This window comes from Schistocerca gregaria, chromosome 3 (genome assembly GCF_023897955.1).
Source record: "Schistocerca gregaria isolate iqSchGreg1 chromosome 3, iqSchGreg1.2, whole genome shotgun sequence".
NCBI lineage: Eukaryota > Metazoa > Arthropoda > Insecta > Orthoptera > Acrididae > Schistocerca > Schistocerca gregaria.
Window position 1 is genome coordinate 228,600,165 of NC_064922.1, and position 21,407 is coordinate 228,621,571.

Below are 21,407 nucleotides of genomic sequence, written 5' to 3' on the forward strand. Positions count from 1 at the left end.
AGAAAACGGAACGTGAAATAGTGACACAGTTAATTCAGACATTTAACAGACGTCAACATGCCGAATGTGCAAAGCCCGTAGATTCTCCTAGAGATTTGAATTTCTTTGAAATATCAGTGTTGTATAAGCGCTTCCCTTGACCAGTGTATAGGCCTACTAAATACAGTGAAACCCCTATTTTACATTTTCACACACTGCAAACTTTAAAAAATGCAAAACTAAGGAAAATGTAGAATTGAGGAAAATGTTAAAACCCCGAACATAACAACAGAAACTTGTGTAATTGGCATAAATGATTAAAAATCGCAAACCTCTCCAATAATTTGTATAAAATCTTTCTAAGTAAAGGAAATTAAATGTACAATACAATGTTTATACAATAATTTGTAATAATGAATTTCATCAGTTCTTGAAAAATCACAGACATATAACTGCAAGTAAAAATTCATCAAAAATTGAAATTGGTGTCTGGGTACAAGATAATTGAGCTATTTTCAGGCATGCTATGACCACAAATTATAAGTTCAAAACATGCATTTTTGAGAGATCATGCTTTGTAATCACCCAGAAAAAAAAAGCAAAAATTGACGAACATGTCAAATTAAACCAAAAACATCACAGCAGCTAAGTGGTTAAACCATAACTGTGGACATCTGCTTAGTGACATACTTTTCTATCACCTTTGCTGTTATCGCTTAATGCTTCTCTTGTGAGCTGCACTTCCTATTGTTGAAGGGCCACTCCCCATCCACGGATCTAGGTGGCGAGTGTGGTGTGGTGGCTGCACTGACTATTGGGTGACTTAACAAGTCACCAGCCAATAAGAGTTCACTAGCCAGAAATCAGCAACGTTCCCTCAATTGTAGCCAAACATATTCTTCAAGACTCAGGGTTTGAATTTAAAATGTTGCTCATTGATGCTGTTGCTGAATACAGTACATCAGGATTCATGGAAAAAGAGGAGACTGAGTTTCAAGTGGGACCAGAAAAGGTGGTGGTAGGCCTCTTCATCATGTATTGGCTCGGTCTGGAATACTTCACATCAACTTCCCCCCTCTCCTCATTACCGTTGCAACCAAGCAGTAGTTTATCATCATTATGTGGTGAAGCTAAATGTTGCAAGTTGTATTGTCAACACCAATCATAGATTATGGCAGCATTTCCTATCTTACGTCTCCCATCTCCATAATAGCATAAAATATACCATTAACTCCGTTACCACCTGTGGTGCGAACCATCTGCCTTTTGTGCCACTTACATGTTGCTCAGTCACATCAAACGTCAATAGGAAGAAAACGGGACAAAGTCAAGTGAGACGTCAGTAAGAACTTACAATCAGGGGAAACATTACTAGAAAGAAATGTAAAATCAGGGAATTTTTAGTATTGATCTTATGGGTTTTCCACAGGGGCTATGAATTTATGACACAGAATAATGAAAAACATAAAATCAGAGAATGTGAAATAGAAGTTCCTCTGTATACTGCCTTTTGATAAGATGTACCCACTATTTTAAATGGTCTGCAATATTCTGGGAAAAATTACTAGCCTCTTCCTTTATTCACTATCAGAAAAAATAGTATACTCTTTTAGAAGTTTGTAATTCACTCAATATTTATTGTTGCTATATTGTATATACTAGGTATAAACCCACACTGAAACACCCATATTATTATGTGGTGTAGCCTCCAAGGGCGTCTAGATGTGGGCACTGACTCTGGCATCCAGTCGATTATACAAGTGGCAAATACTGTCCTGGGATACATTATTCCGCACCTGCTTGACCTGTTCCTGTGATTTCGTAAGAGTTGGTTGACGAGTTGCATGAGTCACTTCTAGTCCCATCATATCTCACATGTACTTCATTGGAGACAAGTCTGGATATCGTGCTGACCAGGGTAGTTGCTGCACATTGAATTTCACAGGCAGAGCTCAGGCGAGCATTATCCTGTTGGAACAATACATCACCTTCCTGTTGGAGAATGGCAAAAGAGTGGGTCTAAAAGCATTGAGCATGTTCTGAATGTTGGTTAGCATCTTCACCAGAAACACCAAAGGTGAATGGGAGTAGTAGCTTATCGCACTCCAGACCATAAGGCCTGGGGCGAGGCTAGTATATCTTTACTCAATGTACTCTATAAGACAAGCATAAATGACCATCACTTGCATGCAGACAGAATCTGCTTTCATTGCTGAAGACCATGTCATGCCATTTCATCTTCCAAGTGATCCTCTGACAGCACCAGTTGAGCTGTGCACATCAAAGCTGTGGCATGGGCGGAAGACAGCCTAGAGGTGCGTGTGCCCGTAGTCCCACTTTGCAACAGTTTGTGTTGACATGTGTGGACTCACAAGCCCTCTTATCTGTGCTGTGATAGCGGTATGATCTGCCACTGCTGCCCTTATGTTATGACAATCCTGGTAGTTGACTGTGCTGCCTGTACATCGAGAATCTTATCTATGGATGTGAGAATGTTCACGTGGACACTGATACCAGCATCATTGTGCAACTGACACAGCCTGCCCAACTTGTGTGGCAATTCTCCTAAAGGACCATCCTGCCACTCAGAAGGCCACAATTTGACTCCTTTTAAATTTGTACAGTTGGCTGTAGGAAGCACGAGTGGATTTCAGTGGCATGGTTGCCTGCTTGCTTCATATATTTGCACACACAGAGCCATGTGGCCGTGAGCATTGCCTTTTTTAAGGGTAGACACAGAAGGTGTTCTATGGCTATGCCACTGTGCTATCTGTTGTCAGATGTTGAAACCATTATCAGTGCATCTACTATCCCTCAGGTGGCATATACCATCACTGGACCAAAATGGACATGATCTATCCAGGTGTACTAATTTTTTCTGGTAGTGTATTTGAATTATAATAATACGATGTAATCAATACACTCCAGAGATTACACAGTGTCCAGGTGTTATGCTCGCAACTCCATTGATCATCTTTCATTCACTTAAACAAACAGCTGACCAAACAGCTGAAACTCTGGAACAACTGAAAGTGCTGCTTACTTTATTTGTCATGTAGCTTAAAAAAACACTCCATTAATGTTTACCAACCATTTAATAAATAAGTAATGAAGCTGTAGAGCCATGGGTAAACAGTAGAATTAAACAATAAGATACTAATGTAATAAATGTAACTAAATATAATTGTACACTCTCAGCAAATTAATAAAGTTTGTGCTGTCTTGTGCTAAGTCATATGAGAGACATCACATTACTAATGATCAGTGATGTTCTCTAGGGCAATTATTATAACCTCCTCCCAAGTTGGGAGAACAGATACAACATATGTCTTTAACACTGCCTGTTGGATTAAACAATACATGTATTGTTAGTGAACACCCTGCATCTACATTATGTGGGATATCTATCTCAACAAGGACTGCATCATCACCAAACTCTGCTGTTTCAAGTAACACTAGTTGACACATCTGATCTATCATGCATTCGCAATTAAATACTCTGTTATTCTGTATGTTCGTATTCATGTGCTGACTGCAGTCAAACTTAAAACCAGTATGTATTTTAACATTTGTGCTAGTAAACCTGCCTCTGTGATATACATCACATTCAAACCATGAATCTGTTGTTGAATAATCATTATGGGTTACATAATTTTCATAATTATATTTTCAATCATTGTAGTCTTTAATAAGCTCACTGGGACACAGTTGTTTAGGCCTGTTCCTTTCAGTGATTTCAGTCATGGCCGTCTTATCCTCAAATTTCCCAAATAACACATTACATTGGTTTCCATTTATGGCGAGCTCACGGGTATAAAAGAAAATTAGTTTTAAAATCCCTTCAATAACATCAGTTCTTATTTACCCTTCTTCACCAATTAAACTCTTTTGGAGTTTAAACCCAAACAAAGCACACAAGAACTCAGTTCTGGGTTCGGTACAACTCGCCTAATAACTTGGAGTGCTGATTGTCATGCATTGCTGATGTGTCATATATGGGCAATGTGACGTCATGATGAGCCACTGTGCAGTTGCTGCATAGTCAGCTGACCAGCTACTGCACAGTTGTCCCATTGGTTGACCACCATTGAGATTCCATTGATTGTTGTTGCTGTACTCGTAGCTTCGAGGAACATGCAGAATTTTTCTGTATCACTGAGTGATGATTCTTGACTCAAGAGCCAAAAGCTTTTGCTGAAATACACAAACATATCTCGCTGTTGACCTCGTTGCTGTGGTCAGTTATTTGCCTTTATTCAATTCCTTGTAGCAATTCAAAAATCTTTGTTTTTCACCAAATGAAAATTACTTCTTAAACACACTTATTACTTTGGATGACACTGCAGCATGTGCTCACTTATATCTTCATCTCTGCTTACTTAAGCTGCTCTGGGCAACGGCCGGCCAAAGTGGCCGTGCGCTTCTAGGCGCTGCAGTTTGGAACCGCGAGACTGCTACGGTTGCAGGTTCAAATCCTGCCTCGGGCATAGATGTGTGTGATGCCCTTAGCTTAGTTAGGTTTAACTAGTTCTAAGTGACTAATGACCTCAGCAGTTGAGTCCCATAGTGCTCAGAGCCATTTGGGCAATGTATTTTCTTCTATTATTCATTTAAAACTCTTCTTATTTCAGCAGCAGTTCCCTTCTTTAGCACCTCTTGTTCACATCCTGTACTTAGAGCACTAAATGTTGTGTTGTGTGGTTGCTATTGAACTGTACTCCATGCATGATCTCTCACCTGATATCTCTCTCTCTCTCTCTCTCTCTCTCTCTCTCTCTCTCTCTCTCTCTCTCTCCCTCCCTCCCTCTCTGTGTGTGTGTGTGTGTGTGTGTGTGTGTGTGTGTGTGTGTACCATCGCCTTGAATTTAATTTGTGCTATTGAACTGTACTCCATGCATGATCTCTCACCTGATATCTCTCTCTCTCTCTCTCTCTCTCTCTCTCTCTCTCTCTCTCTCTCTCTCCCTCTGTGTGTGTGTGTGTGTGTGTGTGTGTGTGTGTGTACCATCGCCTTGAATTTAATTTGTTATCACCGTTCTCAAAGTTAATTCCTGTCATGGTCCTCCTTTGCAGTGCCATAGACCTGTACTGTCATACTACTTCCCATTTTTGCAATGCGAGTTGCTGGAAGAGAGCTGTCCAAGGTACTAAATGACATTAACAGTGTAGCGTTATCTCTTTTGTATTTTAGCCTCAGTGTTTTTCGGCCACAGCTTAATCACAGTGATGTATGAACAGATCTCTCTTACTTCATAGCTCATAATAGACTATCACATATGTGTATCTTGCTTTGACAATAGCAGTTGAGAGAGAGAGAGAGAGAGAGATCTTATAAAAGTTATTCAGTTGTTTATTATTATCATTTACATTCTTGCACTTTTCGTTTTGCTCCTTGACCTGCAAGACACCATAAAGCCAAGATGTCCAAAGAACTAGTGTTCTGCCACAGCCGGTGGAAAGGGTTATTCGCCATCACTACTTCCCGACATCCAGAGCTGATGTGACTTACACTTTGTCTGCACATACATGAGATTAGAGCATGCCCAGTTTGATGTTCTACTCTTAACAACTAACTAAGCTATATTTTCACTTATCATGAACATCTCCCATTGGCCTAAGTGGATAAAAGTGGAACGTTATTCCTAAGAATCCCATGTTACATGTCCTTGTGTGCCACGGGTGCTAGACATTATGTTCAAAATGTCATTTAAGGGCTAAACAAGCTGACTGTAAATAGTTAAGAAGAGATGGCACTCTATTGGAACTGCAAAGAGGTTATGGCTGCCATTGTAGCAAACATTATGAAATCAAAGGCCATGCGGTCCTTTACTGCGGTAAGAGATGAAGAGATGACATCGTCCCTTGCTGTGCGGAAACATAGTATTCTTCCTGCTAATGTTCTTTGTCATATCAATGACGGTTCCAGAATGGTTTGGATAATAAAAGCTCAGACTTAAGAACTGAAACATTTGGAATTACGAAAGTTAAATTACTTGTACATCATCTAGCATCCCGCAAGATTTACAAAATGCACAGTACACTGTGTCATGAGGTACTACTAAAACTTTTCACACTGAAACTCTAGATTGCTTAAGTATTTTCATCTGATTTGTGACTTCAGTCTTCCATTTGACTCTTTCATACTTTATTCAGATATTGATTGTCGCATCAGATCTGAGTACTACTACAACTTTTGTCCATGACTTCACAGCACTACTGTTAATCTTCAAGTACTACGAACAAAGGCATCTTTAACACTGCTTCTATATATGTCATTGGTGGCAAACCACAATATATTTTTCTTATTCTTTCAACTGCTTTATATTATTTGGTCTGCTATCGTGTACCAGCCACTGATAGCCAGACTCCATGTGAAAGAATAAAAAATACAAAATGAATTGCATAGAAGTACTATGTACAACAGTACATGGCTCCTACATGCCCCTAGTCACAAAATAAATAAATAAATAAATAAAATAAAATAAAACAAAAAAAAATATTTTGAAAAGTTGTGGACAACATAAGATTTTAGTGTGAAATCAAATAAATGCCCGTAAGAGAATGAAAAAAGAAGAGAATTTTAAATGTAAAAAACACAATAATATTAAATATTGTAATGTAATCATAGGGAAGACATGTGAAAATAAACTGTGTTTATGTTTGTTGATAGTGTATCACAAATGCAATTATAACCTCTTAACATCAACATCTATGTAATTGAAGCACTGTCATTTGCAAAAAACTGATGATGATTCATAGCGGCATATGCAAAAAGACTGTAGTTAAGCTGCTCGTTTGAGCAGCTCTAAACCTATATGCCTGCTTCTTTAATGAGAACATTATAACATAGCAAAACATGTGAAATAGAGACAGATAACTGTTAAATAATGTATAAAAAAGCATCTATTTATAATAGATGACTCATTGAACTTGATCTATATATGTGACACAGTGAAGTGAAAATTTGTCATAAATGTGTCAGCTAAATTAAACAGTTATGTAATTGGGATGACACTGTTCAACATGAATGAAAGTAAACATCATGTGAACTATTTTAGTAAAGCAAAAGGATAGATCAACTTAATTAATTTGATAAAAAATATGCTTAAGGGAATTTTATGATGTAAGGATGTCAACAGAAACAAATTATCATTAAGATAAAAGTGAAAGATAAAGCGAAGAAGTGGGCAATACACAAGGGTGCTACACACTTCTAAAAATTATTTCATATAGTTAATTATGTTACCTTCAAAAGGTCATCCAATTTAATTACATTACTTTCAAAAGTTTGTCCAATTACGGTCATCCAATTTAATTACATTACTTTCAAAAGTTTATCCAATTACGTATTATAATCTTGCACTACACTGTAAAACACTTGCTGGTTTTGTATTTTAGATAAAGCCTACTACACAATTTATATTGTCACATGCAAACTAATCTTGAGTAATGAAGATTCCTCTTATCAAAGTGTGTGTGAAGGAGTCAGCATTTTCTTGCACTCTAGTGCCTAGCATTGCTACCTCTGGATCACAGGGTCCTGGGTTCGACTTCCGGCCGGGTTGGGGATTTTCTCCCCCTGGTATTTGTGTTGTCCTCATCATTTCATCATCATCCTCATCATTTGTGACAGTGGCTAGATTGGACTGTGAAAAAAATTGGACTGTAAAAAAATTTTTGTACAGCCGTTGAAGACCGTGCACTTGAGCACCCCACAAACCAAATATCATTTTCTTGCAGCAGGTAAACTATTTATTTATTTATTTATTTATTTATTTATTTATTTATTTATTTATTTATTTTGGGGGGGGGGGGGTAGACAAAGTAATGGCTTCACTGCCACTTCATAATTTTTTTAATTTACTCATATTGAGTTGGAAAGGGTGATCAGTGATAACACATTATAGAAGGTAAACTACTTAGCCAGGATCACTAAGAATAGTTTTTATTCTTGATAACCAGTTTCAGTAATCCGTGTTACTATCTTCAGATCCCGATGGACAAGTTATTGCATATTTTTTTTTAAATAGCACTAAAAGTGCTCTCTGTCTTGAATTGGCTTTTATGTAACAGTCTAGCAGTGCCCTGGCTCTGATGATGTGCTCTGTTATGAGTGACATGAGACCTGTGTATATGGAGAATAATAATGTATATAGTGATTTTAATTTTGACATGTTGATGCATCAGTCAGATTGTAACGTTGGTTACCGAAACCAGTTATCAAGAATAAAGGCTACTATTAGTGATTGTGGCAAACAAATTTCTCTTCTCTAAAGTACTGTGCCAGGCTGTGTTCCTTTGTCTCCCCATCTGTTCCTCTGTCCCCGCACCTGTACACTACTGTTCCTTCCCCTTCCCCTTCCCCGCCCCCTCCAGATTGCTGCCGCCATTCCATGTGATAGTTGCATGTGGGCCTGAGCTGTTGGAGTTGGCAGTCATGTTTGTGGAAGATGTGCTTGCTTGTGTGTATGGATGGTGCGTGTCTCTCTCTTTCTCTTTTATTGATGAAGGCTATGCCCAAAAGCTTTGTGTAAGTGTCTTTTAATTGTGCCTGTCTGTGACTTTATGGTAAGTAGCTATCTGTCTTTTCCTACATTGTTGATATTCCTACATGGAAATTCCAGTTCTTGCTTTTGTCGAATGGCTTTTCTTCCATCCTGCAACCCTGTGATGTTTCCCTTTGTTACTCTTCTCTGTAGCATTACTCTTCTCTGTTTCCATTGTTTTTCTTCTGCCCTGTGTTTATTCACCATGTTCCAAACTACTACTTCTGAACCACATTGTAACGACGATTTTCTAGCATAACACATTCACACGGATTGTTGATGCAGCATCTGGTGCCCCAGATTCGTTCCGCAATATTTGTTTTAAAGTCATCACTCAGTTTGATATGGTCCATCATGAATTCTTCTTCTGTGCCAACCTCATCATCTCAGAATAGCACTTGCAACCTACGTCCTCAATTATTTGCTCGATTTATTCCGATCTCTGTCTTCTTGTACAGTTTTTGCTCTCTATATCTTCATCTTGTATCATGGAAGTCATTCTCAGATGTCTTAACAGATGCCCTATCATCCTGTCCATTCTCCTTGTCAGTGTTTTTCATATATTCCTTTCCTCTCCGATTCTGCACAGAACCTCCTCATTCCTCACATTATCAGTCCACCTAATTTTCAGCATTTGTCTGTAGCACCACACTCTAATGCTTCAATCCTCTTCTGTTCCATTTCTGCCACAGTCCATGTTTCACTATCATACAGTGCTTTACTCCAAAGGCATATTCTCAGAAATTTCTTCCTCAAATTAAGGCATATGTTTGATACTAGTAGACTTTTCTTCACCAGGAATGCCCTTATTACCAATGCTAGTGTGCTTTTGGTGTCCTTTCTCCATCCATCATTGCCTATTTTGCTGCCTAGGTAGTAGAATTCCTCAACTTCATCTACTTCGTGACCATCAATCCTGATGTTAAGTTTGTTGTAGTTCTCATTTCTGCTTCTTCTCATTACTTTTTTCTTTCTTTGGTTTACTCTCAATCTGCGTTCTGTACTCATTAGACTGTTCATTCCATTCAGGACACCATGTAATTCTTCTTCACTTTCAGTCAGGATAGCAATGGCATCAGTGAATTGTAACATTGATATCCTTTCACCTTGAATCTTAATTCTACTCCTGAACAATTCTTTTATTCCTGTCATTGCTTCTTCAGTATAGAAATTGAACAGTCTGCATCCTTGTCTTACACCCTTTCTAATCCGAGCACTTTGTTCTTGGTTGTCCGCTCTTTTTATTTCCTCTTGGTTCTTATACACAGTGTGTAATACCCATCTCTTCCTAAAGCTTATCCTTGCATGAATGATTCATTTCTGAAATTTAAGAATAAATTTTATTGCAAATACTGATCCAAATAGAAACCATAGAGCAGGGGCAGCCCTGCCCTGGCTAGCTCACCACAGTGCTCAGTGCGAAAGAGGGAGAAACTGCTAACACGCAATATATAGATAGCAAAGCAATTGCACTGCAGATGACCTGTTTTCATATTTCTCAGCAACACATATCATAAATGAAACAAATTTTCATATTATTTATTTTTGGTACGCTGAAGACATAATGTAATTTTTACCTGGTACAAACCCACAGGATATAGCCAGACAAATCCAATGCACTGATTTTCGCACTTTGCACACAGGTTGCCACCTAATTGTGACATATTTACTTTCATTGGAAAAAGGCCTCTCTCTCTCTCTCTCTCTCTCTCTCTCTCTCTCTCTCTCTCTCTCTCTCTCACACACACACACACACACACACACACACACACACACACACACACACACACACACACACACATTGATCAGAATTATTTTGGAGGTGAGGAAACTCTTCCAGAGGAAAACAATGTAGATGTCCTGGACAGTTTTAATGCACAGGCATCTGTCTTTAAAACAGGGATTACACAACAGAGTAATCAGTTCCATTTGAACAAGCACAAGGGTACTTTCAACTGAATTGGCAAATGGTCAAGAAAATAGCTCAAAATGTTTAGAAAACTATCCTTGTAATTCTTTTGAGGTCATTATGGATTCTTCAAAACTTGCATCTTCTTTAATGGCAGTGAGCTTAGGTATCGGGACTGTCTCTCTTGTCACAATTTGTCCCTTCTACAACGTGACTTTTTTAATGTATCCCCACCCAATCAGAAATAAGCTGTTTCCCACTTTGCAGTGTTTTGCTATGGGCAGCGTACAGTCAAGTCCACCTAAAATGCGACATCTGCAATCCGTTCTGGATATTCTAATTTTAGTTCCTGCACTCCTTTTTCCCTCATAAATGCAACAATATTAGGTTTTAAATATTAAAAAATCATTCCCAGAATGCCCTCTTCACTTAACCAAGGCACTTTAAAGTAATATAAAGTGTCCATAATCTTTATGTTTTGAATGAAACAATCCATACTGGCTGTAAAATACTTTTAACCTACATACAGTCACCATTCCAATACAAGTTGTTAAACAGCATCTCTGTGAGTACACTTCAAGTGTTGCTACATGATACTTTTTTCAGTAACCCTTTATTGTACAGATCATTGTTAAGAATTAACCATAAAAATGTTTCTTTGTAACTTTTGTACAGGTCACCTGAGAATGTGTCTTCAATTGATGCAAAACCAGTTGTAACTTTTATTGTATTTTACAGCCAGTGCAGATCATTTCATCCTAAATGTGTGGAATTTAGTTGCAGTTGCCCACAACCTAAAATAACTTTTTAACCTTTGCTCAGTTTCATTGACAACTGTTGTAATTTCACACACTCCATGCCTGCAAATATAGCACAAAACGCTTCTTGATCTACAGAAAAATTAAGCCCATCTGTCGATTGTTGAAATATTTTGTTCTTTCACTGTCAACTAAATCATTAGATTCTTTCTGCATGCTGTTGCAATGTCATTTTACAACAAAACTGCAGTTCCTGTGAATTAGGAGTCTGCATTATAGATATTGAGAATTTTTGTCCCATTCTTCTGTCACTACCATTCATTTTTAAAGCCTTGTATCTATAGACTGTTAGATTGGCTCTTTCTGGGCAGCTAGTGGAACTGTGAACTTCCTTTATACCATGAACAAACAGCGAGGGGTAAACAGTGCTGATACCAGAGGGGTAAACAGTGCTGACACCACAATTCTGCTAAACTGAAGAGAGTCATGCCGATCAAAACATACCACACTGCAACACTAAATAAAATGTTGCGCTGCACCAGGTACTTCTGAGAAGGACCAAGTAAAGTCAAGACAGGTTGAACTTCAATTCACACGCAGCCCACACATAGGGCTCACATGAAGTGGGGCATGCCTTGGGCGGCCCTGCCACAGAGCGTTACAGTTCTCCCCCCCCTCTAAACAATTAAGGAAGGAAATATGCAACAATGAGAAGTTTCTTGTACAAATACTGTAAGCAAAATACCTTTCTAAGTGATGTCCCAGATAGATGATGCCAGGGATAAAACTTGCGTCTTTTCATAAATCATACGATGTCCTGTATTCAGGCAGTGTTCCACAAGTGCCAACTTTTCCAGTTGACGAACACGTGTATTACACAATTGCGGAACACATCATATGATTTATGAAAAGACGCACATTTTATGATCGGCATCATCTTTCTGGGACTGCATTACTAAGGAAGCAATACATATCCATACAGCCGATAATCGCATCAACTCAGCACAGCCTGGAACCCTGCATTAGCTGCTATTAAATCACAATGTGAAAAATCAAGATTCTTCGATAACATGACCGTCATAACACTGGTCTAGTACGGCCATTGGTGAGTAACACCCAGCCGCACTGTTGACAAACGCAGTGTACAGTGCACGTGCGGGAGAGCTGCTCTGCAATTTTCAACAGAGGGAGTTTGAATAGGGTAAGTCACTACGCATGCGTGATTTCCATGGCTGCGCATTCTTCACGCAAGTGTTCTAAAAATGGGGCACTGGTGTGTGGCTACCATCAGTCGTACCTAGCCATGAACAAGATTGAACCACCTAAAGATGTCGGACAGTTGCTCCAAGGAAATATTGTAGAATTTGCACAACGTGATCCAGCGGCAAACCTGTTAAAGACTATTTACAAAAAAATGATTGTTGGAAGGACTGTCTCAGCATATAAGAAAGTCAAACCAACCTTTGGTGAAATGAAAGGCAAGGGTGGTAATATTAAGAGTGCAACAGGAATTCCATTGTTAAATGCAGTGAAGGTAGCGGATAGGTGGGAAGAATACACTGAAGATTTGTCTGATGTGATAGGAGGAGGAACAGGAGTCAGTTTAGGAGAGAGAGGATCCAGTATTAGAATGAGAATTTAACAGAGCTTTGGTGGACTTAAGATGAAATAAGGCAGAAGGCACAGATAACATTCCATCACAATTTCTAAAATCATTGAGGGAGTGGTAACAAAAGAGAAAGAGAGAAACTGTTTTATGGGTGCCTATTTTGGCTTTCTTGATGAAGACAGAGTCTATAATGTGAAACACCATCTGCGTATTTTTGTGATAGTTATTACACAACTGATAATGTTATCTGTGAGTAACAAGTAATTTTGAATTTTCTTGGATCAACAGCATTGTATTTGCGCATTTATAGTGTTAAGCTGGTGAAACACATTGTTTTCTTTTGTCATGCTTACTGAAGAAGCAAAAATCTTATTTGAGAAAATTCAACAACACAGGTCAAAACGCGTAATGTTTATTGCAGTCCAAATCTGCACAAGCAGCAGCAGAAGATACTGAAAAATTTAATGCTGTTGCTGTTGTAATTACACTAAATATGTACATTCAACATTTCATTTTCAGTTTTCAGTCAGTGAATTTTTCCAGAAAGATGTGTAAATCCACTGTTTACTTGGTAGTTGCTTCGAAGTTCCATTTTTCGACTGGGATATTCTGGCATACGTCAAGTAAGTCTTTCTTCTTGGAATTTTTGCAGTAGTTTATCATAGAGCATACAAAAGTTGAAATATCAGCAGACAGTACATATCTTTTCCTGATACCTCTCACCTTCTTTGCAGTGATTGGACAAACCCATGGTTGCTGGATTTTGTGATCTTTTCTTCCTTTTAGTGTATTAGTGTCATCACATGAAATTTGTGGCCAGGCATACTCAGTTATTTTGAATGAGCATTATACAGCCCTTGGTTTAGTGCACTAATAGCCCTGAATTCCTCTGTTTCCATCTTGCAGACAAGGAATTCATTATTCTTGGCATTGGCAATAGCTGGCTTACATTCATTTGGATGATATACATCTTTTGTTTCTCTCTGTGAGTTCAAAATCATCATCATATTATAGGAAACTATGTGCTCTAATGAGGAATTTTCTGGTGCAAGCAGTGAAATAAATAATGAAGATCAGATTCTGGAAAAAGAGAAATCATCTACCAGTTGTTGGTCTGCTCATTGCAGTGTTGGACCAGATTGCCATATTTCAGACTTCAACATTATGAAATGTATTGAAATGTGTAAGATCATACTTCAGAAAACACAGAGAGGTCTCTCCATATTACTATCAGTATTCTGTATTGATATGTTTTAACAAGAATACTGCTGCTTATAAAACTCAGAAGAAGCATCCATCTGCGAACAGAAGAGTACCTGCTGAAGATCAACACACCAAGTGACATTACTAGCTGTTGTTTTGCCTTTCCAGTATCAGCAGCAAATAATTTGTATGCTGCTTTGGCTGTCACCCAATAAATTGTGTGCCCCATTTCAGCTTTTATAATTCTTTCGACAGGGTCTGCAGTAACCACTTGCATAAAATGTTTGTCGCTATATGAACACACATCCAACCTTGGAATATCAAATTTAAATATAAAATCACTTCTGAAAATATCTCTGTAATCTCTGTACATACTTTCACTAATATTTAGTTCAGGGTACTTCTCCTGGAAAGGACATACATTATACGCATGCTCGGATCTTCTCCTAAATAACAGCTAACATTGTTGCACCTGGAGTAGTGCCTCTCTTGCTTTGTAAAGTATTTATTGTGTTTCATTACTAAGTCTCTGTCATGATCTGGGATACTTCCCTTAATTGTCTTTGAGGATTGGAGTTTTCTTTCATTTGTCGATCAAAATTTGTACTGTTAACTGTAATACATGAAATATTACATAGTATCTTTTGACAGATGCGTTTCTTATGAATTTGTAAAGGCAAATAAACAGTGGCGATGATACACACTCTTCTGTTCTTCAACTCTCCACATCAGTCATAACAGCGAACGGGAAAGCCAAAAATTGTATTTGGTTGTCATAATCAAATGTGTAAAATCTCTGACATCTGCACCTTAACATTTGCCAATAAACGTCTGTATGAAAACTGGCAGTGGCCGTCTTTTTCCTGCAAAAGATTGAGATTTCATTCCTAATATTTTGAATATCTTCCATAAAATCTGCAAACTTTATGTTTGAATGAATATCATACAAAAATAGGAATTATGTTCAAAACATTACAGTTCTTACTTATTGTTACACTATTATATTATAACTTGAAAATTCTGAAACACACACACAACTTTTTGGCTATGTTAATTATGAAAAACTTTTGTCATTACGAGTAGTAGTTACAGCATTGTTCCACTCACCCCATTAGGTGGCAGATTAGCTGGTATGGGACCAATTCTCCTCAATATATAAGGGCATCTATTATCACTGAGTGCCTTGTGTTTATTGTCTTTCTACTCACAAATGTTTATTTCATGGATCCTTTCTTTATTAAAATGCTTTTGCACTCTGTTCGTTGCCACAGCATTCTAGTGCATCGCCCATGATGCCTTCACATGCAATGTTGTTCGTCTCAATACAGAATTTTGTAGTTCGACAATGGGATTAAAAATACCATGAGGTGGAAATAATTTAATGAGCAAATGCTGGGTGTCAGGTACAACACTATTCCATCTCTAACATACTTCTGACCAATGTTGGTTACTATATTGTTTGGGCAAACAATTCAAATGTTGCATATTTATTAGGAAAACAATTTCCCCATGTTTGTGGACCGGTACTCGTGTGTTGTACACACACATCAGTTTTTTCAACTTCTCGCAGAATACATGAAAAGGCAGTTCTGACAGCTTCATGGCATCAACCGGGTGAACATGTATACGGAGGTAGAGTTCTTTAAACTGACCTCAGTTTGTAAGATTGGCGCTATCTTTCATGCACATTAAATCTGTATAAATAAGTGAACTGCATGTTTTTGTATGTATGGTAACTTATCTAGTTCCTGATTATTTGTTTCTAATTTAGAATCATGTTGCTCTATACCAGCCACAGTAATTTCTACCTCCTGACACTGTCCTCTGACTTCCATGTCTGATTTCCTTAATCTTCCCTTTGAAGTCTTTTAATGCTTGAATATGAGCCTCTGATTTTTAATCAGTTGTCTGGTTTCCTTTGCTCATTACCTGACTTTATTATGTAATTTCTGTCCTCATTACTATATTTTCTGTCCTCACTTGTCACAGAAGTTGCATTATCAGCATATTACTTTCATGCACGTCATTAGCCACAGGCTTACTTGTAACCAAATCTTCTGCCCACACATTGGAAATTTGGACCTGAATTGTCACTTTGCAATTGAATTTACAGGATCATTCTTATTAAGTGCTGTTAGCCTGTTAAGGTCTACAACACTAATTTGAATAAATTCCACCAACAGTCGTGTGACCACTATCATCAGAATTAGTCATTTTTGACTCAACTCAAAACAAAATGCTATTAAGTTAATAATACTTAGAATTAGCCAGTTTCAGTGCAGCCCTGTGTAATATCTGTTGGATTAGGACTAAAGAGCAATCTGAGTTTGGCACGAGTGATGCTTCACGTGGTTCATATTTCTCCAGAGCATGATTTATAATTGTGTAAACTTTGCCTATCATTCTGCTACGTCCATCATACTGGAGCTAAATTATGTCCATCCATTGTCTTAAGTGGGATGCTAACAACTATGTATGTGCCCTTTGTAGAAAAAATACTCTCATAGCCTCTTTTATTGTTTTATTAACTTTATTAACCATTGTCCTCTAGTGCCCCATAAAGATTCAGTGGTCTTGGCCCTCTTTGATTTCCTTTGTACAGTAATTATTGGATTTGAAGCTCAGTGCCTCAACATCATTTTCTTAAAGCAAAATAATGCAGTGCTAAGAAAGAAAACTTTCAAATATGAGAAGATTTCTTAATGCTGTTAAAGTACAAAAACATTTTACCTTATTAATATAGTTGCCGGTTACTGAGTGCATGGCTTATAAATCTTGTAGTCATGAATGTACTGGTTTCATTCCTGCTGGCAGCAATGTCTTACTTATTTTTATTTAAATTACATGTTTATTGACAAATGGGAATGTTGGTTAACAAATAAGTATAGCTGTTATCAACCCAGAGATTGGTGTGAACAATACTTAGGTGTACCAGGCATGGTTCTATTGGAGGTGGTATCCTATTGCCATTGTCTAATCTCTAAACTGACTATGCAGCCAGTTGTATGGGGCCTACGATTTAAGTGGACTATGAAACACAGCATCTTGGTGTTTTCACCTTAAGAAACATTGCCGGAGATGAAAGAAGTGATAAAAATCGTGGAGTGACTGGGAATTTCACAGTGAATTAAAATTTGGTTCAAAAATATGAATTGTCAAAAAGAAAAGAAAAAATATTTTATTATTCCTAGGTAGAGACTGAACAGTAGTGTTGATATATACATTGATCAGCCCGAACATTATGACCACCTTTCTATCAGCCAGTATGTCCACCTTTGATATGGATAATAGCGATGACACATCATAGAATGGAAGCAGTGAGGCCTGGTTGGTCACTGGAGGGAGTTGGCACCACATCTGCACACACGCGCGCCGCGCGCACACACACACACACACACACACACACACACACACACACACAAATCACCTAATTCCCATAAATTCTCAGGAGGGAGCTGATGAGCTCTGATGCTACATTCAGTCACCTCCCAGATGTGTTCCATCGGGTTCACATCTGGTGAGCTGGGGGATCCATCACATCAATTGAAACTCACCACTATGTCCTCAACCACTCCATCACACTCCTGGCCTTGTGACATTGCATATTATCTTCTTGAAAAATGCCACTGGTGTTTGGAAACATGAGTGTCATGAAGCGGTGTACATGGTCTGCAAACAGTTCACAATACTCCTTGGCTGTTATGGTGCCCACAAGCTCCACTGTACCCACAGATGCCAAGTGGATGTTACCCCAAGGCGTAATGGAGGTGCGGCCAGCTTGTCTTCGTCCCGCAGTACAGGTATCAAGGAGCTGTTCACTTGGAAGAAGACGGATTTGCACCCTCCCATCGGTGTGGTGAAGAAAGCATCGGGATTCATCAGACCATGCAGTGCTCTTCTACTTCATCAGTGTCACGTATCAGTTGCAGTTGCCGATGTTGTGGTGTTAACATTGGCACATGCACTGGTTGTTGGCTGTGGAGGCCCCTAGTTAGGAGTGTTGAGTGCACTGTGCTTTCAGACACAGCTGTACTCTGCCCAGTAACGTCTGATGTTAGTTCTGCCACAGTTCGCCCGCCACCTGTCTTGTTTTACCAGTCTGCCCAGCCTACAAAGTCCAACATCTGTAATGAGGGGTAGCTGTCCAACTCCAGGTTTCACTTTGGTTTCGCCATGTGAGTTGAAGACATGCAACACAGCACTCCTTGAACGCTATAAAAGTTGTTCAGTTACCAAAATGCTTGTGCCAAGTCTTCAGGCCATCACAATTTCTCGTTGGTCAGACTTGGAAAGATTGCGAACCTTCCCCATTCTACACACAGACAGCATGTTCACAGATATTATATGCACCATTTGTATGTCTGGCTAGCAGTCATTCCTCACCAGGTGCTGCAGCCATCACCTGGATGGGTTTATACTGATAGTAGATCAGTTGTTATAATGTTTAGGCCAATCAGTGTATAATTTTCTCCTCATTTAACAATAGGGCATTACGTATGTCTGTTTCAAATTTTAATTTACCTTCATACAGTCCATAATGAAAACTAAAAAGCTATTTTTATTAAAAATTATGGTTTAGTATGTTAATTAACATTTCTATTTGTTAATAAATATACAATTGAGATTAAAGTTGCTACTAATCTCAATAGATCCAATGACCTTGATTATAAGACTTTTAAATTAAGTGCTCTCAACTACTGGTGACTGTTAATAATCTAAAAATGCTTTGTACTTAACTGCACTTGGAAGTCTTAATAACTTCAAAGCAACTTTTTTAATGGAATTGTGTTGTACTGCCTTAGAAAGTTGATGCCTAGGCACTGAGCGTCAAATAAAAGTATCTAGAAAATGATGATGGCGAGTTTGTGCCTCGTACCATTGCAGCATAATTTTGGCCTTGTAACATGGACAGTTACCCTGCTGGAAGGTGCCATCGCTGTTGAGGAAGACATCAAGCATAAGAGGTTACAGGTGACCATAATAATGTTCACACAGTCCACAGCTGTCGTCGTGCCTTCGATTACTACCACAGGTCCAATGGAGGTCCAGGTGAATGTCTCCTATAAGACTATACTGCTCCCACTGGCTGGCATCCAATGGCCATTGGAAAGCACTCAGTTGAAATGATGGTAAATTTGAATGGAGAATGTTATTTAAGAGTAATTTTGAATGATGGAAAATTTGACAAGATGATGGCGGACATTGTGTAATTTTTCGTCACATATATTTATTGAAAAAGAGTTTTATTACCATTTATCTCACAGTATACTGAGTTTCCTCATCTATTAAAACTACGGTCAAGGATAAAAACAAAATAGCACGGAAATTTCTAGAGTGGCAGAAGTGTTTCATCTATTCCACTAATTTATGACATAAGGAGAAAGTAAGAAGAAAGTCAGTGTTCTACACACAACATAAAATGGGAATGCAGTAAAATAAATTTAAAAAAAAGGAGCTCCCCAGTTCTTCCTAGGATGATATGGTCTATAAGTTCATGTAATTTATTATTTTAGTGAACTGTCAGGACAGAACCAAGTAGAAGAAAATAAATTTTGCATACATGTCTTTTCCAATGTGGGGGTGAAGCAAATCTAAACATGGTATTAAAAGTTACATTGCCCTTTGGAAGAAAGTTGACGTAACCATCAGATTCTGAGTGTAGCATTTCCTTGAACAGGTTTTAAAGTATATTTTTCTCATTTTAAGTCATTCCCTGGTCCAGTCTTCTTCTTCTTCTTCGTGATTAAACCCAGTACGAGAGTCATGCTGAAAATGTTTTATCTGCATTTGTAGCCTTCCCACTAGTGTCAAGCTACAGCATGCACAAACAGTATCTGCATCAGAAATAATGTTAAAATGATAGACTTGTTGGACCGTGTATGGGCTTGTTTGAGAAATCTGTGAATGTATAGGAGCAAGTTCGACAAACAATTTTTATCATACAGTAGGTCCCTCGACACTATTAATGAGCATTTATAAATAAAATTGTAGTAAGTCAGTGCAACATACCTTTCTTAATGTCTTATTTAATTAATTGATGACTTTGTTTTCAGGTCATTTCTCTCACATTCTTCTTGATGAAGCAGCACAAGCAATGGAATGTGAAGCAATAATGCCACTGGCTTTGGCCAGTTCAGAAACTCGTATTGTATTGGCTGGAGACCATATGCAGGTAAACTTTCAATATGTGGAATCCAGATTTCTGTTTTATCTAGGAATAGCTGTTTTAAAACATATCTTGGGCAGTGCTGGAATTTTGCCCCTGAATATAAGTATTGTCCAGCTTTTCTGTCTCCTTGTAATTGTATAGTTCTCCCAAATATATTTTTTTTTTTTTTTCAATACAGTGTGAACTTATGTTGTTATAAGTATGAATACATGTCCTGACAAAAATGATCATTTTCGGTATTGTGTTAAGGGGGGTAGGACGTCAAACAGGCCGACTTGGACCAGGAGAGGCATCGCAGGACATTTTAATTTCCAGTGTCTATATTGTCACAAATAAATTCATAAAACTTTGTCAGCATCACCAGGAAGGATTCAGGATTCACACCCATTGCAGTGGAAGTTCGAAAACATAACAAAATAATTTTTTTTCACAATCAAAATTTCATCATTTTTTCACTTACTAATGGCTGCATTTGTTGCTATAGGTACACTTTTCTTCATAAGTTAGAGAGATTCTTTGATGAATTTTGCACAGCATACATACCATACTCACAGGTGTATGAAACTCTAGAATTTGTTTCATTTATGAAAAAACGAATGAACTGTTATATTTTAATTTCATGTTTAGAAAAAAACATAAATTTTATACTTAATTTCCTCAATTTTTACCACAGTTTTTAATATATTTGGAAAATTCTAGAGTTTCATTCACCTTTAAGTATGGTTTGTATGCTGTGCAAAATTCATCGAAGAATCTCTCTTACTTATGAAATAAAGTGTACCTATAGCAACAAATGCTGCCATTAGTAAGTGAAAAAATTGATAAAATTTCACATGTAAAAAAAAATTACTTCGTTATGTTTTCAAACTTCCACTGCAATGAATGTGAATTCTGAATCCTTCCTGATCATGCTGACAAAGTTTTATGAATTTATTTGTAAAAGTATAGACAGTGGAAATTAAAATGTCCTGTGGTGCCTCTCCTGCTGCAAGTTGGCCCGCTTGACGTCCTACCCCCATTAAAGTGGTCGTATTATTCATATTTACAGTCCTAGTGTTACGATAGAATGGAAAAGGCAACAAACTTTCTCTGGATTTTTCACTTTTGTAACCAAGGTCATCAAAACACATTTTTGCAGTGACATACAACTTGCATAAAGCCAGTTCATATCCTGGTGTCGGAAAAAAATTTCATCTCCGTTATTTGGTTATGAAGGACACGAGAAGCAGTGGTA

At 37.9% G+C, this 21,407-nt stretch overlaps 1 protein-coding gene across 2 annotated transcripts in view; it reads left to right on the forward strand.

Moving 5' to 3' along the window:
* Positions 1–21,407, forward strand: part of LOC126353845 (probable helicase with zinc finger domain) — a 159,893-nt gene that overhangs the window by 90,724 nt on the left and 47,762 nt on the right. For both annotated transcript variants that reach the window (XM_050002991.1, XM_050002992.1), the window contains one exon: positions 20,058–20,176. In XM_050002991.1, coding sequence (XP_049858948.1) covers positions 20,058–20,176 — 119 coding nt within the window. The remainder of the gene's footprint in view (positions 1–20,057; positions 20,177–21,407) is intronic.